This window comes from Esox lucius, chromosome 2, assembly GCF_011004845.1.
Source record: "Esox lucius isolate fEsoLuc1 chromosome 2, fEsoLuc1.pri, whole genome shotgun sequence".
In the NCBI taxonomy this organism is placed as follows: Eukaryota; Metazoa; Chordata; class Actinopteri; order Esociformes; family Esocidae; genus Esox; species Esox lucius.
This window is the reverse complement of record NC_047570.1, coordinates 36,393,785-36,418,825: the sequence shown is the minus strand read 5'-3', so window position 1 is coordinate 36,418,825 and position 25,041 is coordinate 36,393,785. Positions and strand designations below refer to the sequence as shown.

General features: G+C 45.2%; 1 protein-coding gene across 1 annotated transcript in view; it reads left to right on the top strand.

Annotated features, from left to right (window-relative positions):
- The first annotated feature begins 15,538 nt into the window (after nucleotides 1-15,538).
- Nucleotides 15,539-25,041, top strand: part of klf13 (Kruppel-like factor 13) — a 31,223-nt gene continuing 21,720 nt past the window's right edge. The window contains exon 1 of the mRNA XM_010888578.5: nucleotides 15,539-16,414. Within this exon, the coding sequence (XP_010886880.2) occupies nucleotides 15,940-16,414 (475 nt within the window). The 5' untranslated portion in view covers nucleotides 15,539-15,939. The remainder of the gene's footprint in view (nucleotides 16,415-25,041) is intronic.

The window sequence follows — 25,041 nt, the reverse complement described above, 5'->3', positions numbered from 1 at the left end:
GTGTAGTTCAGATGGAAAAACATGGTGCTTGCAAAGCCAGAGGTTATGGGTTTGATTCCCATGAGGGACCAAGTCAGAAATGTATGCAATCACTACTGCTAGTAGCACTGGATAAGGGTGGATAAATCTAAAATGCAGTACTCTTTAGTGTATAGAATAGATCTATGTTTAAAATGGCACCCTATTCCTTACCTTGTGCACTATTCTTGACCAGAGCCCACATGGAATAAGGGTTTCATTCAGCCCACAGGAAACCGGATCAGATAGCATCCCTTTCTCCTCGTTCCAGGCATAATTGTTGGGTTATTGCTGGCCATATTAGCGAGTTCTGAGCACAGTTCAGTTGAGCTCTGTCTCCCGACACGTCCTGGGTACCGTTCCTCAGGGCCCAGTGTTCTGAGGAGTGAAGGGTGTCCCCTCTAAACCCATCACAGAGGCTGTTTCCATCAATTTGCCAGACTAGATGCCAAGCTCCACAGGTCGACCTTGACCCAATTATTGCAATATGTTGGCAACAGGGGGAGTTTTAGACAAACCCACATTCACAGGTGACATCTAAAAGGGAAGCATGAAGCATGATGGCCCCGCTCTGTTGTCCTGTCCTTTAGCTGTCCTGGGCTGTGGGTTAATAGCTGTCTATTTAGCAGTACTCTGAGTACTCTATGGCTGTTCCCAGAATGTTACTGTTCTGCAGGTATATGCTCCACTGCTAATCCAGGGCTTCTTGGGCCAATAATTAGCTGTTTGATGAGTTCAATCAGGCTACTTTCAACTGGGTTTGAATTAAAAAACACAAAGGAGAGCAACTCTCTAGGAAGTGGTTAGGAAGGACTGACTGTACACCAAACGAAACACAGCCAGTACACCAGGGCTTTTAAACCTCAGGGGCCTGTAGCTAGGGAGATTGTAGGTTAGGGCTGCTAAGCTAGGAGGCTTGTAGCTAGAGGTTGGTAGCAAGGGGGCTGGTTCCTATGAGGCTAGAAGCTAGGGAATGGTAGCTGCTTGCCAGGGAGCTAGTAGCAAGTACTGTAGCTAGAGGGCTTGTAGCTAGGAGAATGATAGGTAAGGGATGGTAGCAAGGGAAATGGTAGCTAGAGGGGTAGTAATGTAGCTAGGGGGATGGTATCTGTGGGGTGGTAACCAACAAAGGTGCTAACAGCTAGCAGGATAGTAGCTAGAGCATTGTAGCTAGAGGGCCAATAGCTAAGGGATTGTAGCTAGGGTATGGTAGATAGAGGATGGTAGCTAGAGTATGGGAGCTAAGGGCCTAGTATGTATGGGGCTCGTACACAGGGGGATAATAGTTTGGGAGGAGCAAGAAGCCAGTAGTAGCTAGGGGGCTATAAGCTAGGGGGCGAGTAGCTAGGGGGCTATAAGCTAGGGGGTGAGTAGCTAGGGGGCTATAAGCTAGGGGGTGAGTAGCTAGGGGGCTATAAGCTAGGGGGTGAGTAGCTAGGGGCTTGCAAGTTAGGTGAGGATATATGGGGCTACAGAATGGAGACGAGATTCGGCTTTCGCAAAGTCCATATAACCAGCTGTTCTCAGATCTGCCGAAGTGGACAGGAAGAACCTATGGGTGCTTCCACCCACATTTGCCCTAGTGCATTAGTGTAAATAGGAAAAAGGGGAAGGCCAGGGGGCCCAGACGCTGAGACGACATTTCACGTGAAGCAGCCCTGTGAATGCACTACCTAATTCCGCTGCTGCTCGACTCTGCCATGATCAGCTTTATTTCGGCTCATGTGTATTAGCTAATGAGCAGTGGGCTAATCTGTGTCTGTGTCCAGGGGACATATGGCTGATGCATGGTCCCCTTCTCTATACAGAGTATCTTGGACTGCAGCTAGCTGGCTAAAGGGCTGTGTTGCATTCAAGCCATAGCTGCCATGTGTAAATCATGTCTTGGGACAGCAGTAAACAACCCAGAGGGGGAAATTTTACAGAAGTGTCAGGTTGCATCCTCAATTTAGGCAAGTTTGGAGGGGCGTCTCACGTGGAAGGCCATGTGGGACAGACACATCGTCTCAACGTGTCACATACAGCCACAGTTTTAGCTTTGAAGTACATTAAAGCATCCTCTGGTTGATTGAAGGGAGGGTCTCCTTCTATTCACAGTTCACACGTCACCCTGCTGGTCCTTTCTCTAGTGTGACCTTATGAAGGCTCTAGTTTCTCACTGGTAGCGTGTGTGTATGTGTGTGTTTGGGTTATACTGTAATTTGCATGGTGCCTGCTGTCTGGGCAAGATGTATGAGAGACTAGTACTGGCTTGGCCTGAATAGACCCACCAAACCAACCGCCACAGACGAACAGTCGTTTAGATGAGTCTGATGATTGAAGGGTTGATACTTCATGGGCTGATTTAATCTACTGTAGGCTGCGTTTAAGTGATAACGGAGCGCAGACCTTCGCATGGAGGACAGATTGCTGTACACAATTGTTTTTTATTCAGCAGCATGACTGAAAAAGTGTTTAGTCTTTAACAATTCACATAATGAGTTGTTTATATATACATTTTGGGTTCTTGTTAGAGCAGCAGTAAGTCCTATATGCTACATTACAGAAATGTTGGGTTCTGCTTTTTCCCCGACCTAATTCTCGTAGAAAACACGTAATTTACAAAAGAACACAACGCAGTCTGTGGAACGTCGGAAAGAGAGACGTCTCGCCCACCCTCGATATCTTTTGTATTATTCCAGGAAACATGGTGCCACTCCTTAATAAGAGGGTTAACCCATCCCCCTTTCCTCCCCTCCCACAACCCTAACCGCACATCACCACGGTGGGGATACCGCCCGCCCAACCCCGCTAGATCTCCCTGGCTCTGGAGCTAAGCCAAGCCCTCGATGCAGTGTGCACTCCCAGCCCCCTCTCCACGAGCCCACCGTAGACACAGCCCCCGTAACCCGCAACCCGAGCCCTATATCATCTGTACACTCGGCCCTCTGCTCACCACTAACTGCAGTTTAGTTCGTAACTGAGAAAGGCAGGGCCAGTGAACTGGGTCAGTATGAGGATAATTACTGAGCGTGGTTTGACTGTTGTGACGGCAAATGCGCACAGACCAGCACTAGACAGGCAACGTCGACTGGGAAGTGTTGTTGCATTAGACAATGTGCAACTCCATCTTTAGCTCGTTTAGAAAGAATTATAAATCATAGCATACGCGAGAATGCCTGTATTGCTGTATGGCTTAGCCGTATGACTGTATGACATGGCCTGAGCAAATTTGGCAGATTGATTCATAAAAATAATTACACTCCCCTTCGGTAACCGCATTTGAATGGATTACTGAATCACATTAAAGTCAGTCACCGAGAGGTAAGGACTCTATCTGAGAACGAATTGTGTATGAACTGTGAAAGTTACACTTTTGATAGGGATCACACTTGCCGGCATCCATTACTGGCGCGGTGGGGTTGTTTTTCTCCAGCCTTGCCCATTTAAGAAGGCTCGTCATGAACAGCAGAAAGTGACGTCGCTTTTTCTCTCTCCCACTATCGATCTACCTCTCTCGCTCTGCGAGGCTGTTGGGTGGTTCTGTCAACGTCACGAGAGAACGGGCAGCTAGTTATTATTGCCTCATCGCACGTGGAAGTTAACGGCCGCACTGGTCTTTGAAGTCCTAAAATAAATACACGAATTAAATACATAATACTTTGAATGTACGACGTCTGAGCAGCGATGTTTTTTCCCCCCATCCTCCTCCTCGTGTAGACGTGCTGTCCGCGTGCAAGTCAGCAGCCCCCGTTTGAACCGCGCCCACTCGTGAACTCGCTGACATCGCGTTCACAGTGCTGGGTGTTGCAAGCACGCATAATCAAAACAACCCCCAGCCCCAGAAGAATGTTCCCGCTGCCTTGCCTACACGCTATCGGCTCGTGTAGGCTGACCACTGCACATTCAACACCGTGTCTCTCTTTTCCAGTTATAAATTGAACAAACTGAAAGTAAAGATTATTTCATAGGATTCCTCTGAGAAAATAATATTATTTGTTGCCTCAATGCTGTTGTATTTTCTCTCACAGTGCTGTCCACAACAACCCATAGCTGCAACAATCCCTAGCTATTTCACCTATTCAATAAAAATAACAGGCCACGGCTATTTCACGGACAACATACACTCAAATATATTCTAAAGGACATACTAGATGGGAGCTCCTAGTAGCTCTTTTATTGATGTCCACTTTGTCCAGGGTTCCCCCCGGTCTGTGGGTGGGGGTAGGGAGGATGCAGGCTCCATTGTAATGTTTGAAGCAGCAGTTTTTTCAAAAAAAATTCCCATAATAGTTTTTTTTTCATTAGAGTGTCTTTTAAGGCCCATTGCAGCTGTTTTTATTTTATTTTTTATGTCAAATTATCTATAGGTAACAATTGAAGAAGCCATATGTAATATTTGTGATTGTTGTTTGCAGTTTTATTGGAATACACAGCCCAGGTATATGATTGAGGAATCCCGTGACAATTTACACTTAGAATTAAGCATAGTTTATAAAAGGCTAATCTAGTGATGTACTCTATCAAAATAACCCCTGTCAGAGATTGACTAACACTGTGTAATATTCAGTCATCGTCATAATATTAAGTCCTCGTTCATTGTGTGTACAGCTAAGGGAACCTAATTAGAATAAATCTCCTTGCCAGTAAATTTTTACTCTCCAGAGTTTCTTGTTGCTTAACGGCAGACAGACAATATACACCAATCGGCCATAACATTATGACCACTGACTGGTGAAGTGAATAACACAGATAATCTCGTTATCATGGCACCTGTCATTGGGTGGGATATATTAGGCAGCAAGTGAACATTCTGTCCTCAAAGTTGATGTTTTAGAAGCAGGAAAAATCGGCAAGCGTAAGGGTCTGAGTGACTTTGACAAGGGCCACATTGTGATGGATAGACTACTGGGTCAGAGCGTCTCCAAAACTGCAGGCCTTGTGGGGTGTTCCCGGTCCGCAGAGGTCAGTACCTATCAAAAGTGGTACAAGGAAGGAAAAGCGGTGAACCCATGACAGGGTCATGAGCGGCCAAGGCTCATTGATGCATGTGGAAAGCGAAGGTTGGCCCGTGTGGTCTGATCCAACAGACGAGCTACTGTAACTAAAATTTCTGAAGAAGTTAATGGTGGTACTGATAGAAAGGTGTCAGAACAAACAGTGCATTGCAGTTTGTTGCCTGCAATGGGCATGTGAGCATCAGAACTGGACCACGGAGCAATGGAAGAAGGTGGCCTGGTCTGATGAATCACGTTTGCTTTTACATCACGTGGATGGCGTGCGTGCGTCGGTTACCTGGAGAACACATGGCACCAGGATGCACTATGGGAAGGAGGCAAGCCAGCAGAGGCAGTGTGATGCTTTGGGCAATGTTCTTCTGGGAAACCTTGGGTCCTGCCATTCATGTGGATGTTAATCTGACACGTACGACCTAACTAAGCATTGTTCCAGACCATGTGCACCCTTTAATGGCATAGGTATTTACTGATGGCATGGGCCTCTTTCAGCAGGATAATGTGCACTGCCACAAAGCAAAAATGGTATAGGAATGGTTTGAGGAACAACAAGTTCAAGGTGTTGACTTGGCCTCCAAATTCCCCAGATCTCAATCCAATCGAGCATCTGTGGGATGTACTGGACAAACAGGTCCGATCTATGGAGGCCCCACCTTGCAATTTACAGGACTTAAAGGATCTGCTGCTAACGTCTTGGTGCCAGATACCACAGCACACCTTCAGAGGTATAGTGGAGTCCATGCCTTGACGTGTCAGAGCTGTTTTGGCGGCAAAAGGGGGACCTACACAATATTAGGCAGGTGGTTATAAGGTTATGGCTGATCGGTATATATATACAGTAGTAAGTGCAGGAACATCCTCAGCTGAACTGTGGCCAGTGCTCTAGACCTTTAGTTCTGGCACTTTAATTGTCTATGTGGGATCTTAGTCTCCATACAAAGAGCAGTTAATAGCTAATAGAGGCTAGCTTCTTTTAAAGGATAGCTCCCACATAGCCACAGCATGAAAAATACTTTGGGAATTACCTATATGTGTGGAGTAGGTGCGTCTTATCAAAACATAACATTTAGATTAATATTTGTAATATTTGGCCCTGTTCGATGTTGTGTAGGCATTGCATACTTGACTGACCAGAATGACAACAGCAAAGTAGTAGGCTTCTTCCTGACTGTGACGGCTGGTGAAAGAGATTTTAAGTAAGAAATGCGGTTTTATTAGCCAAAGCTGATGGGGGAGGAGATTGTTTCCGTCAGGCATGAGGGTTGTATTGCCCTGAATGCACTGGAGACTTGGGAGACTGGATTTACACATCGACCCAACCACCTGTCCAAATGTCTTTTTAAGCATGTAAAGGGCGTAAGGAGGCACAGACTGGCAGGAACAACACTGATATATTAACATACAATTTATTTTTTAAAAAGTGCAGGATTGTTTGAATAGATACATTTTTTTATTAATATTAAATAGTTTTCTCAGTTGCAGGTTTTACTGTGCATGGTTAAGCTGTTATAAATGAAGCTGCGTTTGAGACTACCCAACATGGTAGGTGTGAGAGGCAGGATCATATGAACCTTCAGTATTCAAGGACGTTCAGAACCCCTTCCACAATGTTACAAATAGCCTTCTCAACTTTAACCTGCTATGGGAACACACACTGACACGGTATTTACTGAAGCCTATGTTTAGGTTGCGTTTGGCAAGGATTGATTCTTCAACAGCAATTTGAACTCCCTGTTCAATAAGTCTATTTTGCAAAAGGTTTTCAGTGCTCTCCAAATCTCTGGTTATTATACTTAAAAAACCTTCTAAAATAGTTCTCTTTCTTGATCAAACATTTTCATGGGAAGAGTAAAAAAAAAAAGAAGTATTTTTCTCTTTGATTAGATTAATAATCTTACAAACAATACTGTATGTTTTTGGCCTGTTTGTTGCTCTTTGCCCGGTTGTTGCTCACTGCTCCGCTTATGCTTGTGTGCTGGACTCTAGTGTCTGGGCACCCCAGGGGTGTCGTAAGGCCTGGGCGTCCGGGCTATAGCCCCAGATCTTTTATGAATAGCCCTGGATCTGAAATTGACCAAAATAAATAATAATAATACATTGCCCCTGATCTATTCGTCTATACTTCCGATCTTGTATTATGACATTGTAGACGTGTAGGCCGCTAGCATGCACATTTCCATTTTCCTCATGTACATTCAAAACCCTGTACTTTCAGTCGGGGGGGGGGGGGGGGGGGGGGGCAAAACCCTGAATGTATTGTGATCCTATTAACGCCTCTGGTGCACCACTCACTTGTATTCCTTGTATTATTTCTTAATTTTTTTTTTATAACAATTTTTATTATACAGACAAATGTTTACATTAAACCATTAAAGAGACAAGCATAAAAGAAAAAAAATACATTGTCTGCACTTTTATCATTTTACACATTCCTGTCCAACATATAACTAAAAGAGGAAAGAAAAAAGAAAAAGAATCACAGCAACAACAGAATAACCACCACCCCACACCCCACACCCCCAGGAGGATTAGAAAACATCGGCAGTCTCTACAAGCGATTACACTTTAGAAAACAAAAAACAGTAATTGTATGTTATCAATTGTATGAAAAACATACCTAGATAAAAAATAAAATAAAAACTTGCTCACCCATTATATATTTAGTCAGAATCCATTGTGGATACAGAGTCGTATAGATTTAAAATAGGGTTCCAAGTTTTATAAAATGTATCCGTTGAATATTTAAATTTTTCAAGTGAAAGGAATGACATCAGATCCTTTAACCAAGAGGTAGTAGGAGTGGGGGTTGGACACTTCCAATGCAACAAGATGCACCTTTTAGCAATAAGAGAAGCAATCGCAATAACCTCTGCTTTCTGTCTCGTGATGGATGACAAGTGAGACACACCAAAGACGGCGACTACAGGACATGGAGATTAGCAGAGCTCTAGACATGAAGTCAAAAAAGGAAGACCAAAATGAGGTCAGTTTTGGGCAGTTAAAGAACATATGGGTGTGATCGGCAGGAGAAAATGAGCATCTGATACAGGAGTCCTCTGTTTCTGGAAACAATTTATGGAGTCGAGCTTTGGTAAGATGAATTTGATGACTTTTAGCTTAATCAGACTTAGCCGAGCACATACAGAAGTAGAATTAACCCTAGCAAGGGCCTCAGACCATAGCTCTTCCGAAAACTTAATTTGCTGTTTTTCCCAAGTCATCTTTAGGCAGGAGAGAGAGGACATATTAGATGAGAGTAACATGGTGTAGACAGAGGATATACGACTACCACCTATAGGAGCTGACAATAAGTTCTCAACCAGAGAATTTTCTAGTAATTGAGGGAGACTAGGGAAGTTAGTCTTAACAAAATTGCAGAGTTGAAAATACCTGAATAAGCCTGTAGTATGCAGGTTAAATTTGGACATAAGATTGGTGAATGTGGCAAAAAAATTATCAATAAAAAGATCTGAAAAACAGGCCATGCCCTTATCTTTCCATCTTTTAAAAGTGTGATCAATAGCTGGTGGTAAAAACAAGTGATCGTTGCAAATAGGACTTAAAACATAGTGACTCCAACTGAAAATGTTGTCGAAATTGTGTCCAGATTTTTAAAGTTGATGGCACAATAGGATTTGTAGTATAATTGGAGGGACTCATTGACAAAGGAGCAAAGACAAGTGCAGGAATAGAAGAAGAAAGACAAGTAGCAGCTTCTAGAGTACACCAGTTAACCCCTGGCGCATTACACCACAAGAAAATCTTTGAAATATTGGCGGACCAGTAATAAAAAAGAAAATTTGGCAGAGCTAGACCTCCATCACGTTTATTTGTATTTCGACTATTTCAATGGTCTTTACACCCTTCTGGACTGGAAGTCTCAACTGTAAAATGTATGCGCTGGAAGAAACACACTCTCTTCCATTCCACCTCAAATAATCTCACAGACGCCAAAGCCATGACAAGAGGTTACTCAAGCATGTCAAAGGCAACCACATTTTATTACTAATCCTGCAAACCCAGACGGGAGCTGGCCAATCGGACCTCCCTCCATGGGACCTCTGGGCTAATCAGCGAGCCAGATTCAAGGTCTGGTTGTGCAATGATGCCGCTTGCAACGCCATTCATGCCCCTCCCCCCTCCCCCAATGTGTTTGCATAATTTCTAATCTCAAGATATCGGAAAAACACATTTCTAAGAAAGTCAGTTTTCCCTCAATTGGTTAAAGGATGCAAATCATCCCTTCTTTGCATACAGTAGATCCCCTATAGTGCTGATCTCAATCTCTTTCAAGTGAGCAACATCATTTTCTAGGTTAGAGAGGGTGAGGGACGGGTTTCTCGACAGCGAGGAGACCATGGTGTTTTTGTATGCGTGCGCAAAACCGGTCGTATACGCAGCGCTCCCAGTGAGAGAAGTCCTTGAGAATGTGATAATTGCTAAACAGGAGGTGCTAATTGCTCCTGTGTCTCCGTGCAAACCAAAGCAGAGTCTGAAACATTGGGTCCCATGTCGAATGTGTTTGGATTGACTCTGAAGTGTTAGTTGAAATGAGGTGGTCAAAGGCCTGACTCGGTGGATTCACACTGCAAAAGGTCTGATATTTTAGAACTGGGGCTTCAAGCACAATTTCATAGCCTCTACAAATGTCCTTGTCAGTAAGCCATTTAAGCGGCTGGTGCACATAATATAGCCGGGCCTGAACCTTGCAAGATAATAAAAAGTGACTTGACTTGGGTTGGTGTCTGCAACAGCTGTTATGTTCTCCAGGTCAGAATACAGCCCTCTGTTGTGAGAAGATGACCCATGTATAGTCACCCTGTGCAACTTTAACCTGTGTTTCGTTTTGTTGCATTTCAGAGTTACTTTTTGGGCTGTGTGTAGAACTGCGAGGTTTCCGTCATGATGTACTGTTTTTTCTATTTTTGTGTCGCCTGTGATCTCACTCCATTCAGTCCCTGAAGAATAAACTGTCTACGATGGTGTTCTTCAGCTGCTCGTTTCATCAAGCTGGACTTGCCAATATCCATATTTGGCAGTGAATACTGGGGATAGTTTTGAGTTGGATCCCTCTGATAGGCTTTGGCTTTGTTGAGTGCATTGGGGTTGATGTGGACTTCTAGTTTGATGCAGTGGCGTTGTTAGGGTTTCCGGGCTTTAGCCTCCGGGTCTTTTTGGAATATCTCCGGGTCTTTTTTCGGAATATCTATGCGTCTTTTTTGAAATATCTCTGGGTCTTTTTGGAGTAGCCACAGTTCTTTTGATCCAATTCCAAAATAATTATTTTTTGGGGGTCAGATGAGTTTGTATAACCGTTCGCATTACTTGTACAGAGATGTATTTATTTACCTTTACTTTTAAAGAGAAATCAACCGAGTCCAAGGTCTGTGTCACTGCTGCATTATATTACAAGAATAACACATCCAAAAACTGAACGAAGACATGCATAAAGTAATTAAGAAAATCAAACACAATTGATCGTAAAAATATCATTTATAAGAAATGTTAAATGACTTTATGGTAAAATATTCAAAAGCAGTTTTGCCCAGTTCTCAAAAGGCCTGCGGTATCTCCAGCACTATCCAGTCCCGAAAGTGTGCTTGGTTTGGGAACTGCTGTTCTTCCAGCTAATTTTCTCTGAGGTGTCTGCTTGAATTGTGAGCTGACATTAACACAGATGGAATGATGTTAGTATGTCCGCTCAATGACAACCAATAAGTGATTTGATTTGTTTCAATCACGTAGGGTTGTATGTACTTCCCTCCCAACATGCTGAAATCCTGGCATAATTTTTTTTTGTAAACCACATATTTAAATGGAAATACTCTTTTTCAATGTTATCTGTGGCCTTGGCACAGGGGCTTTCATTTGATAAGGACTTAGTTTTCCTTCGTTTTCTCCAATGCCATGATATTGTCACTGTAGGACGAGACAATATCTGTTTTGGGACTGTGCCTTGAGCAGTTTGCCCAGATACTCAAGTGAACCTTGGAAAGGAGCTTGAGGACACTCAGTAATTTCAACAATTTTCTTTAAATGTTTTGACAAGTGGGCACTCACATCTTGCAGTTTTTTTGTCTTCATGGTGAAGTTTATTGACCTTTTTTTGTGAAGGAAAACACCAAACATTTATAAAAGTGAGGAGATAAATCTTTTTTTTTTAAGGTTCCTGAAAATGTGACCACTTAACAGAAGTCAAAACATTTCACACAATCACAATTTTCGTCGGTTCCTGAACGGTTACTGAACACGTGAGAAGTTCCCGGCATAATGATGAATAACAAACGACAAACACTGGCCCACTGTGCCCATTAAAACTACTGCCATGGTCACTTCAGCAAATGGTCCTCTGTAACACTCACAAAAACACACCCCCTCTCTCTCTCTCTCTCTCCCCTACCTCACCACTGCATGCATGAGTGGCCAGTGGCTATCTATAGGAGTGGACTCATTAGTGACCTAACTGTGTAAGTGTATCGGACGCATGAATGGGCAACGGCTGAAGGCCCCTGAAGACCCCTTGAGGTCCCCGGTCTCCGGCATCAGGATGGGTTAGCGTTGATCTCTGCTTCACACTGTGTGAATGAAAGGAGCCTGTCAGGGACTTCTCTCCTACCCCCCCAACCCTCCCCCTCCCTCCCTTGGGGCCCACCTTGCACAGACCCCAGTCAGTGCCGCCACCACTGGGGGCCACAAAACGGCTCTTATGCAACGAGCGTAAAGAGCATCTGAATCTGGGTTTTGTTCCGTGCGAAAGCATTGTGCGAAGAGGGAGAAGAGAAACTTGGTGTGTGTATGTCTCTGTGTGTGCAGATACCTGTGTGTGTGTGTGTGGGGGTGTGGGTGTATGTGTGTGTGTGTGTGTGTTTCTGCGCGTGAGCGTGGGAACAATGCAGGGCTTCGTTGTGTAGCTTCAGCCCAAATATGACTCACATAATTGCACACAGTCCGTCATAATGGGACATTCTGCATTCAAATCTTACAGCTGACCAGGAGAATGTCTGGAGGCAGCAAGTCCTGAACCAGCGGCCCTTCGTCTGGTTAACTCAAAATAGCTTGTCTACCTTAGTTGATAACAGCAAAGATCAAGTCGTTGCAAACCTTAGTGTTGAAGGTTTCAATACTTACCAAGTTGGGCCTTCTGCATCGTCTAACACCTTTTCCACATGGCCTAACTATGAATGTGTTCACCACCTTTGAGGTGGGGACAGCCGCGCTGTGTGATGTCTCTGCTTTCCTGAAGAGGAAAATCACATCACTGTGATTGCCCTGAGCTCAGTTCTGCAGGACTTTGCACTTGTCTGGCCGATGCCTTTAAGATGACATTTTGTGTAGTCTCTAATGGAAACACCCATAGGTTGTTCTCAAGATAGCAATGTTCTCAAGATAACAATGCATAATTATGGCTTTTTTTAATCCGTTGATCATGGGAAAACATTTTCAATTTGACATGCAATAGAGGGAAACAACATTTTTTATCTGTGATGTGTTTCTTAAAAAATCATGGGTTGGCAGACAGCCCTGGGATTAAAGTATTGGGAATGTAACCGCAAAGGCCGCAGGTACAAATCCCAGAGACAAAAATGCAAAGAAATATGTTTATGTGCCCTTGATCAAGGCACCCAACCGTTATTGCTCTTGTAAGTAATTCTGGATGAATATGGGCTGAAAACTGGTGCTTTTGAAAAGACGCTGGCACAAAGGCATGTTATCCCTATTCAGTTAAGACAAAACAATACATTCTAGAAAGTGTAGTGTGTGAAATCTTTTTGGTCTCCACACCCATTTCTTCACATCCTGTTGTACGGAACATTGAGTGCAAGACAACCCAGAAGACCTTTTGACACTGGCAACACCCTGATGAGAACCGAAACCACCAAAGTTTTTCTTTTTCTATATTTTTCAATCGCTCATTCTTTCATCTCTCTCTCCTTTTTGTCTGTCACACAAACACACGCACATTACACACACCCACACATGTACACACACACACACACACAAGCATGCTTTCACATTCACACACACCAGCTCTCAGTCATACATGTCGTCAGAGGAGAGAAACCAGAGCACAGCATGAAGACAACAACAGGTGTAACAGTGGGTTTTCTCTGCACGTTATGCAAACCAGGACTTATGCTAGCAACTGTTCTGCGTCAACCAGAGCACTGGCTAACAACTGTTCTGCGTCAAACCAGAGCACAGGCTAGCAACTGTTCTGCGTCAAACCAGAGCACAGGCTAACAACTGTTCTGCGTCAAACCAGAGCACAGGCTAGAAACTGTTCTGTGTCAAACCAGAGCACAGGCTAGCAACTGTTCTGCATCAAACCAAAGCACAGGCTAGCAACTGTTCTGCGTCAAACCAGAGCACAAGCTAGCAACTGTTCTGCGTCAAACCAGAGCACAGGCTAGCAACTGTTCTGCATCAAACCAAAGCACAGGCTAGCAACTGTTCTGTGTCAAACCAGAGCACAGGCTAGCAACTGTTCTGCGTCAAACTAAGGCACAGGCTAGCAACTGTTCTGCGTCAAACTAAGGCACAGGCTAACAACTGTTCTGTGTCAAACCAGAGCACAGGCTAACAACTGTTCTGTGTCAAACCAGAGCACAGGCTAGCAATGGTTCTGCATTAAACGAGAACACAGGCTAGCAACTCTTCTGTGTCAAACGAGAGCACAGGCTAGCAACTGTCCTGAGTCAAACCTAGGCACAGCTTAGCAACTGTTCTGCGTCAAACCAGAGCACAGGCTTGCAACTGGTCTAAGTAAAACCAGGAAACACATAGTTTTCAAATACAGCGGGATGATTGGCAGCAAAGAAAAAGAAAAGAAAAAAGCCTGAAGTCTAACAGCAATGATTATTGTATTTACTACAGAGTTTGTGATTGGCTTCACTTTATACAACTGGTATAAAACAATAATTATTGGAGCTCATAAGACATCCAGCAGGCCATACCTCAGCAGAATGTCATCTCTTGTTTCCCAAATTGCACCATACCTACATATGTAGGGCCATAAGTCTCTGGTCAAAAGCAGTGCGCTATAAAGAGAATAGGCTATCTTTTGGGATGCACAACAGTATCCATCCTGATCAGGAAGTGCTCCTACTTTATGACTTCCTTTCATTTGATAAGGCCTGTTGAACTCTGACCCCATCAGTGAGGCAGGGAACAGTGCAGTCTGACATGCCCACTGGCAAACAGTGTGCTCCCATAAAAACAAATTAAACTAGACAAACACACACACACACTACATGCACACACACATGACCCCCAACCCCCCCCCCCACCCCACACACACACACACACACACCCACACCCACCTTAGCCCGGAGGAAAGGACACTGTGTACCGATGAGGGACGGTCAACAGTTAGTTTTTTTCGATTCAGCACGGATCAATATTTTATCTTTCACAAGGTGCCAAAAAAAAGCAAGCGGGCAAAACAACACACGGCCCCGGGGGGCACTCGGAAAATAAAAGCCGGTGTGGCAATGTGAGGGGAGGTTTCCTCAGCCGACGGCCGGGGACGAATGCTGACCCTTGACGGTGGCCTGGGTCCACGGCATCACTCGGTCACGTTAACGCAGTCGCTATGCCATATGTCCCAGGGTGCCCTGCCAGTACACTCTGACCCCAGTTAGTCAGAACTGGAGGCTGTAAAAAAAAAAAAAAACACAGAGCTTTGAACCCCTGTTCCCTAGTCAGTGCAGTAAATGTGCACTACCTGTGATAAGACTCCACGGAAGGGAACAGTGGCGCGCTGAGCAGGGAATTCGGATGTTGTTGAGGCCGCGTGCAGCCGCTGGCCTGTGTCTCAGTCCATTTGCTGTTTGGGTCTGGGGGAGTTGAGGGCAAGGGATATCCTCTCACTTTGGGTTCTAACTTTGTGTGTGTGTGTGTGTGTGTGTGTGTGTGTGTGTGAGGCAAACAGCCAGACGGACATACAGTTATGTACCTAGTACAGAAAAAATAACTCTACCTTTGTTCTCAGAGTCGAGAGGGATTTTGAGGGGAAGAAAAGAGTTGAGGGGGTTGAGGGAGAGAGAAGACGTAGAGAAATTGAGTCAGGCAGGGAGAAGGGGAAGATAAGAGATTGATAAAGAGTGTCATTTGCTAGGTTGTATAAGAAAATATTTCAGATATTTTATTTTATTAAATAATAATACACACGTAATGAGTTAAAATAATATTTAATATCTCACATTGAAGCCTTAAGACAAATTATGCTCTATTTAATATCTCACACAGCAGCTTAAATGCACATTATGGGCTAAAACTGTCTTGTCATCCACCATTGCATTGTCTATATTTGGTGCCGTTTCCTTATGCTGAACCTTTTTTCCTAGAAAATACAAAGGAAGAGCAGTTACTAGCAGGTAGTGTCCCAGCCGTCACCACTCTAGCTGTTACGGTACATTATGTCCCGGAGCTAACTTTGCATTACAAGTTTAACCAGGGCACGATCCTCGCGCTCTGGTATCCAATGGATGAAGCAGCTGCAGTGACGACACAGCGGTATGCTTAGGGCCGCCACGCCCACAGCATGGAAACAGCCCTAGTCCGCACATTGACCTGTCACAATGCAGGAGACAGGCAGGCAACTGTAGCGAGGATGGAGTATGTTCATTTGGCAAAATAAAGAAAAGTTAAATTCGTAACTGTCTAATCTCCAGAGACGGGAAGGGGGATTCATTATCGACGTGTTTGCGTTTTGGTTTTTCATCCACTTGCGGCCATGGATGGCAATTCTATGGAAAAGCCGGTTAGATCTACTATGGGAGTTGTTTTTCTGCTGGTAGAATACTGAGACCGAAGCTACCTCCGTCATAGTGTAAAGGGATCGACCCTGCGGGAAGTCCTGTCGTCGTACTTGTCATATTATATTTGAATGTCACCACTATCGCATTGGCGTTCAATTTGAGAGGATATGGATCATTTCGCCGCTGAGTGCCTTGTGTCAATGTCCAGCCGGGCTATCGTACATCCTAAAGACAACAGAGAGTTTAAAACCGAACCGTCCTCCTGCTCTCCAGGAAACCATGGAGAAGAGTGGGACCCCTTGGTCAAAGACAACTCTTCCCTGTTCGTGGTGGCCAGGATTCTTGCGGATTTTAACCAGCAGGCATCTACGGCTACTACCAATTTTGCCGAGCAGGCAAAAATAAAAGAGGAGTGCGTGTCGCCAGCTACAGTCAGTGAGGATGGGAGTACAGCCACACCTATCGATATGAGCGCCGCCGCCGACCATAACACTGCCGGTCGCGCACCGAGAGCCGGTAAACGTGTCAGAGGACGATCCGAACCCGAATCGCCTCAGAAAAAGCACAAATGTCATTATTCAGGTTGTGAAAAAGTTTACGGAAAGTCCTCCCACCTGAAAGCGCACCTAAGGACACACACAGGTCAGTTCCATTTATAAAAAAACACGCGACCTTTCTTGAAGGGACATTTTTTTGTCGTGTTAGAGAACAATATTCGAATAATCAGGGTATAATATTAACCTGATAAAATTATTTGATCTCAATTTCACCGGTAGTGTTATGAGGAGTATGAATAGTGGAGTATGACCCTAACTTGGATGCGGGCCAACGCAATGCAAAACGTGTCACATATGGGCGCGCTTTAGTTATTTATTGACCGTCTGCCGTTGCGAACATGGAAAACACTTACGAACACATGATGTTCCTCTTCTGTTATTCACTTCTCTAAACCACCGTTTATACAGTGAATGAGGGAGATGAATCACACTGTCCCATCTTGTCTGCATTGACTGACTAGTGAATAAGTTGAGCATGCAGAGACATCGTTCTCGGTGCGTTTATGAAAAACGCTCAACTTAGTGATTGTGTGTATAGGTTATCTATTACCAGTAGGTGAAGCACATACAACTTCTAAAGAATGGGATGTATATATATTTTACACCAGTGTACAGAAATCACAAAGATGAAGTGAAAACCACTGTAAACAATAAATGATATAGGAATCGGTGGAGGGAAAGAGAGAGAGAGTGAGTAGAAATACAGTTGGAGGGAGAGAGAGGTCTTTCTCACTCTTCTCTTAGTATGTCTGACTCTAAGCTCTTTGTTGTGCAGTGGATGTGCCACACCCCCTCCAGCACCACAGCTCCCTCTCTCTCCAGACCCAGCCTCAGACCCAGACTCACACACTGCCAGCCTCAGATCAGACCCGGCCTCACACACTGCCAGCCTCAGATCAGACCCAGCCTCAGATCAGAGCCAGCCTCACACACTGCCAGCCTCAGATCAGACCCAGCCTTACACACTGCCAGCCTCAGATCAGACCCAGTCTCACACACTGCCAGCCTCAGATCAGACCCAGCCTTACACACTGCCAGCCTCAGATCAGACCCAGTCTCACACACTGCCAGCCTCAGATCAGACCCAGCCTTACACACTGCCAGCCTCAGATCAGACCCAGTCTCACACACTGCCAGCCTCAGATCAGACCCAGCCTCACACACTGCCAGCCTCAGATCAGACCCAGCCTTACACACTGCCAGCCTCAGATCAGACCCAGCCTCACACACTGCCAGCCTCAGATCAGACCCAGCCTCACACAATGCCAGTCTCAGATCAGACACAGCCTCACACACTGCCAGACTCAGATCAGACCCAGCTTCACACACTGCCAGTCTCAGATCAGACACAGCCTCACACACTGCCAGACTCAGATCAGACCCAGCCTCAGATCAGACCCAGACTCAGATCAGACCCACCCACAGATCAGACCCAGACTCAGATTACACCCAGCCTCAGATCAGACCAGGCCTCAGAACACACCCAGCTTCACACACTGCCTCCTCAGATCAGACCCAACTCACACAATGCCAGCCTCCCAGCTCATCTGACCGGCAACAGACTCAGCTAGCTGAACTCAGAACACAGATAGAGAACCCCAGAGATGCACAAGAAGAAACAGGTTCTCCCCCCACGGGTTAAGACGCTGTGTATCATACCATCATTAATATTTTATCCGCTCGGTCAACGTACGATACCAGCACTATATGCAAAGCCTTGATCTCAGAGGCCCGCCCTCAGACCCTAAGTACCCACTGTGGAAAAGAAGTGTCTTCCTTTCCACAGGATCAGATGCCCTTTTTTATATGATTAGCCAGGGGACATAATGTCCTTTATCTTTATTCTATAGAGCATGTTATAAGGATGAATTCAAGGACTATCAGATGGAAACCCAGCCATGTTTTAAGCAGCCCGCCCCCTGACCTCAAAACCAATTGTTACTAGGAGCCTAGCATTGCCCTTAATTGCCATAGGCTGGAACTGGTTGGCGTGCAAGCTCCTTTCATGTCACCAGGACAAGTCTCTCCCTGATTACTGTATCTCGGGTGATCAAAGACACTGCAGCGAAATGTTCCTTTGTAGGTTAAAAGTGCATAAGGAAACAAACTCGGAGACATTCCAGCACAATAGATAGATTTGAAGTCATTTCTTCTTTGTGGACGGTAGCCAAATGATGCTGACGGAGAAGTGCAGTGATATGATCGCTACAACAAAGCAGGGCTGTCGTAGGTGAGATGACGAGTGTTTTCCACAACATAACACCAGCAGGGGTCCTCTGGGCTGGAGCTATGTAGCCCACTGCACAAGCAGTACATAATGTTGTCATTTGATCAGCATATTTTACCAGTGTGGTCGCTGTAGTTTCTCCACAGTCTTGTGACGCAGAGGTGGGTTTAAATTCATGCATGTTGCACTTCAAATAACAATATTTCTTCATATCCTTTGCGTGTGAAATCCTGAAAATGAGTCATCCTACCCTTATACTCTCATGTTAGCAAGACTGCAGTCTGCACCACAAATGGGTTGAAGCAGACATTTTGTCTAGATGGCTAGGAGCTCAGCTTGTGTTCCACTTGTAGAGAAGACTGAAGCTGAATTACCACTTAGACACAATCTGACTGTGGTTGAACATGGTCTCCCTGTAGTCAGTACAGTATTTACAGGTTAACTAAAGTTAAGCATAAGAGTTATTTGTAGCAGCATATTGCAGTCTGCCAGTGACTGTGTGTTTTTCTGCACAAACCTCTGTATTAAACCAGGATATAAGCTGCAAAACATTTATTTAAATAATAAGAAAATGTAACTATGTTTGAGGAGATATTTGCTTGAAATAAGTGAAATAATCTGCCAATGGAACAAGACAAATTACCTGATATTCAAGGCATATTTTCTAAAACCAAGTGGTATTAACTAACTTTCGTTTGTTAAGGAAAATGTACCTCATTTTAAGGATGATTTTGAACCTGAAAACAAGAGAAATACACCTGATAAGCCATATTTGTCTGCGGCGTATGCTCATTCAACGTTCATCTGTGAAGGTCGTGTTGTTAGGTATCTGTAGCAGCAGCCCACATGGAAACAGCAGTGTCCCGAACACAGCGCCATCTATGTGTGTGTCTGTGTGTAAGGTTACTTCCTGCTTTTGTTGAAAAAACACACATCAACTGCACCCTGGACATTACCCTGGACATTACCCTTTATAGGGCACTACTTTTGACCCTACGGGGTGGATAGGGATCCATTTGGAACACGTCTTATGCTTTAGAAGAGATTCTATTCTGCCTGGTTATTTCACAGGACTCTCAGTTAGTCTGGTGTAAACACTGCTCCCTTCTCCGCTGTTCCTCAGGAGGATAGCCACCGGGCTTTGCACAAGGCACCTCCTTTATGCTCTGTTGATCTTGTCCATTAAGTAGCTTATGGATTATATTTAACCTGGTGACGTTTGAACCTGAACGTTCAAGTGAAGAAAGAACGCTGCAGCTGGTCTTTTATGTTGGGGCTGTAGCAGTGGAGTCAGTGGCTCTGGGTCTGTTGTACATTGAGGAGTTTGTTTCCAGTTGAGAGGTTTCAGCATATTTTGTATTTGGCTTGGTGTTCACACAGCTGTTTAAGCACACAGAGAAACTATGCAACATGGAAGTGAAAGCAACAGTTTGCAGTTGTCACCTACTAATTCTCCCTCTCTGCTGCTGTTTCTGGCTTAATCTTAATCTCTCTCTCTCTCTCTACTGAACCCCCTCCACAGTTCTCTCTCCCCACTCGTTTTCCCTCTTCTGGCTGTTGACTGAGCAGTGCAACGCCCAGGTCAGATAATATGTTTTCCGTCTTGCGCTCCTCTCGTTGGGTAATCAGAGAATGTGGGTCATTGGAGTTCAGCCCTGGCTGAGCCAACACGGTCTGTCCCCGGGAAGATCTCTCTCTCTCTCTCTCTCTCTCTCTGGCTTCACCCACCCCCTCTCCCACCCTGCTCCCCCACTCTGTTGCTCTCCCTCTCTCTCCCACCCTGCTCCCCCACTCTGTTGCTCTCCCTCTCTCCCACCCTGCTCCCCCACTCTGTTGCTCTCCCTCTCTCACTTCTGCTCTCAGCACTTTTCTTTCCACTCCATACTGTGAAAACAGGAGTCAGTTCCCTGTTAGAGCAAAGCCATTTTAGTGCTTGTAAATCCTTATCTTTTCAAAAAGTGTTTGTGTTTAATGTGAGTGCAAGCTCGTTTTTGTCCAATTAGCTTCAATAACTTAAAAAATTGGAAACAACTGATTAAAGATGGTTAGGGACTTTCTTGATTAACAACATTCTTTTTAAACCTCTCATTTTGGGGTGAATGTGTGACATATTTTCTATATGTGCATCATCTATACGCCTTAGTTAGCCATGGAAATCCAAGTTTGAAAGCGAGTGGTTTTAATGAGACGGGGGGACCTATCAGCCTATACAGACCCACAGCACTACACCATTTCCGGGGACCCTTTAGAGCTTTACTGTGCCACTTATACAACCAGTGGCCAAAAAGCACACACCCTTTATAAGTAAAGATGGATAAATGTGTTATTACGACTTCGATTATTTGGACTTTTAAGCACTTGGCCCGAACTCGATCTGTTAACATTCAATGGAGTTGGTTTAACTTTGCAGCGTCTTTGTTTCACCTCCCATTTGGTCAGTCGGCTCGAATGGCGCGGGGCGTTTGTAACTAGCAGTGTTCTGACGAGTTATTTTCATTCCGTCGCACAGTCAGGACCATAGCTGAGTTTCAATGGGGTAATCCACCAGACTGTCTGCTGATAATTGCTTGAAAATAATAATCAGTGTCTGAGCAGCTTCCAACAGTGTCTGCTGTAACAGATAGTCACAACAGCCCGGAGCAGTTAGCTGAGTGCACGGCTCAGGGTGTCAGTTAAGAATTAATGGCAGCCGACTTACTCTCCTTCAACCGGCATCTAAAAACACGCCAGGTGTCCCAAATGGTGCCTTAATTCCCCAGGCAGTGCACTTGGCGTTGCCCAGCGCCCCACAGGGTGCCAACAGGTTCTAGTGCACTGCCTGGGGCGCACGGGTGCCAGTTGGGACGGGCGAGGGGAGAATCTAAAACCTGTGTTCAGATCAGTTGAAGAGCCTCGGCGGGAACGGCCCGTTTCCTTCATAAGAAGTCTGTTAAAAATAAAAGCCATTTGTCGTCTGTTTTATGTTTCTGGCCCCATAACGGCTACCCGGCTGTTGACGTTAAAAAACGACTTACTTGATAAAAACAGTTTTATTGTCCCCAAGCATGTACACAGGGATTCAATACGGCCCTTCGAAAACAACTTCTACAGCTTTTGTGCTCCTGTAAAAGTCCGTAATGACACATTAACCTGTGCAGAGGGCACCGGTTATCCAGACGGATACAGCTGGTTCATAAAACCCAGGCCAGCATCAAGAAGGCTACTTCAGGTTGGAGGGTTATGTTACCAGACAGCCTTTGTGTGATTTCCAGGAATGGGAGGAGACATGTTCCCTGTGGAGCTACACTGATCGTTCTGCTAAGGGGATGTGTGTGTGTGTGTGTGTGTGTGTTTGGATGGAGAAGAGAGAAAATAATGCATCTACAGTGATATTATTTTACCTTCAATTGGATAGTACACCTCCAACAATTACCGGGATATGTGTTCCAAGCAGGGTGGCCTTTCTCTGACCTGAGCTAAATATAAATAACATGGCCGTGGCAAAACACAAAGTTTGCCAAGTGATTTTATCCTCCTTTGTTTAATTTAATGTGTAACTATTGTGCTGTGGGTTAGTGCGAGGCCCAGTTCCTATGAAATATTACGAAATACATTGAGACATGATGGACGCTATGGACCTTCTTGCTTTTTCATTAAAACAAATTTTACCAATCAAGCCATGGCTGAAGTTTATACAGTCAGCTTCGACTGTGACCGAGGCAGCATATTTCACACGAATGTGACAACCCCTTTCCTGCGACACAGAAGTTCTGGACTGTTCCACTCTTTCAGCGTTCCTTCCCTTGGTCCCCTAATTCCTCCGGGTTCCTGCCCTGTGCTTGGGATCTGCCACACGGACAAAGGCTGAAATAACATGTTTCACAGTCTGTTTACCGCTTTGTGTCATCCCTTTGTCATGGTATGATTGCCCACCCCCCGACCCTCTAAGACAAAGGCCAGTTGGTCATCTCACCCCCCCCCCCCCCCCCAATGGCTAACCCCCAAACACATACATGTATGCCCTGGAAGCTTTATTAAATAGCCTGGATGAGGTGACAGGGACGACCTCCCAAATGCCACCCTAATTCATCATGCGCTACGCATAGTACACTTCCCCCGAAAGGAGGGCACTGCCTAGGAATTAGGATGACATGCCGGCCTCATCCCTGGCGTCATCCACCCCCGGCCGCCTCCAGAGTGGACAGATCAGCGTTGTTTCTGCTCGGCAACAGGCAGCGTGAGCGGCGGTGCTTGGGCAGGGTGGGCCGCGTCCCAAACGCCCTTCTGTTCCCCTCTGTGGTGCTCTGTTTTTCCGTCCGGTGCCTGGTGAGTTCCGTGGGGATCTGGTTCGGGAGGTAGTGCGTGTTGCATGTACAGCGAGTAGGGCGCCGTTTGAGACGCCGTGGATGTCAGCCTGCCAAAGACGCAATTCCTCCTGCTCTGAATACTGTGTCGTCCACCTCCTCCCATCTGTCTCTCACAGTGCTCTCAGTCCTCTCACTCCCTCGCTCAGTCCTCCCTCACTCTCCCTCTCTCTCCCTCCATCAGTCCTCCCTCTCCCTGGCCCTCTCTCTCTTCCTCTCTCTTGTGGATGTGCTGAAATAGAGCAGTGCGGCCTGTTCCCTGTCTCATCCTTTCTCACCCCCTGCTGTCTCACCGAAAAGGTAGTAGCAGGTTACAGATACAGAGTCCAGGGTCAGGCAATGCGGCCTAGATTTCTTTTGAACCAGTTTTAAATATTTAACCGGTGGTTAATCTTAGGTGTTTCTGCGCCGTGGACTTCATTGTGGTGTGGGCTCGTATCGGGCCCTCTGCGCTTCAAACAACAAAAAACAAATAAAACCTACTAAATGAGGAAAGAAATATAGACTTTTATGTGTGCTTGATTGAGCTTGTCTGGCTTAATGGATCAAATGACCACTGCCGAAAATGTCCGATCCACAACACGTGGCGAGTTGAAAATTAACTAGCTGGAAAAGAACTCTGGAGTTGTTACTCAATCAGGCCGGAGACTCTAGTAAACCTGACAACTACAGGCCAGTTTCTAAATAATTTCTTCAGCATAGCAAAGATTCCACAGTCACTGGTGAACACACGGCTGTATTCTTCTTTGCGTCACCCAGGGTTTATACCAGGCTTCAGCACGGTAAGTCCAACCACACTGTTGGCGAATGATTATAACAGAGCCCTGGATAATAACTTGTTTATTGAACTCTCCCTTTTAATTACCCTGTTTATGCTGTTAGGCCTGAGTGCCGATTCCTGCTTGGGTTTTTCGGGGCCGTTTTCATGGTGGAACTCAGGGTACTGTGACCATGGGGTTCGGTTCTAGTTGAGATAATGTGAAACATCGTACTATCCATTTTCGTGCTGATGAAAAAGGGCTGCATTTCTCTGCAGCTATTATGAAGTCCATGTCTATTTACACTGAGTTCCAATCATTTACTGTTAAACCAGGAATTTGTTCTAAATGGAAAAACACAAAAAAATGAATCAGTTATATTTATTGGTCATACCACTCAGACATACTGTAAGTTATGTTGAAATCACTACTCTAGATGCATGTCCTTATGAAAATCTTGTTATTTGTCTTGATTTCAAGTTATCATTTTAACCTCACTGTACTGAATTAGTAAGGAAACTGAAAATCAAGATAGATCGGATTCCTTTACAGAAATATTAGGTATCTGTCTTGGACTATGGGAATACAGTCTATATACTAGCAGCAGCTACACATATATTATTACATGCTGTGTTTCACTTTGCCTTTTCCTCTGCTGACAGTTTTAGGACTTATCTTTGTAGTTGTACCCAAAAAATGTGAGAACCACTCTGTTTACAAAGCACTCTCTCAGAAACCTCCAACATCTGTCATACCTCTTTTCAAAGGCGGATGTAGAACCCAGAACGAGGTCCCCCAAACAAAAGCAGCTCCTCCATTTCAGTTTGAACGCTTAAGACATGGAACATCTGAAGAAATGCCATTAAGTAGCTCCAAAACGATAACATTTTTCCTTTCACTCCGCAAACAAAAATTTGTTGTGTTTCTCTTTGCCAACAAAAGGGACGTGATTGGCTTTGGGGCGTGTGGGTTTCCGGGTGGGAGTTGTTAACAGACCTAGTAGTTGACCGCCCACAGCCAAATGCCTGTTTTTGTCCCGGTGTTTCTGCCCTCCATCGCTATGGAGCTCCATGGTATCCTGTGCACTGCCACAAGGCAGACTGTTGTCACAGTGTGCCAGGCTAAAGGAGCTGGATGTAGGTCAGGCTCTGTGAAGTCCCGGCTTGAGTTGAGGCCCGGCATTCAGACCGCTGTCGCGTGGTCCTAATGAGACGGTTAGGAAGTTGCCCATTCATTCTCATGCTGTGTCACACAGCAGCACCCAGTTTGGGCTCCGCTATGCAGCTGGATGGGAGAAAAATGCTGGGGTTGTGTGTGTGTGTGTGTGTGTGTGTAGGCGTGCTATGGCTTGTGTGTCGACTGACAGACATGCGCGCACAATGCA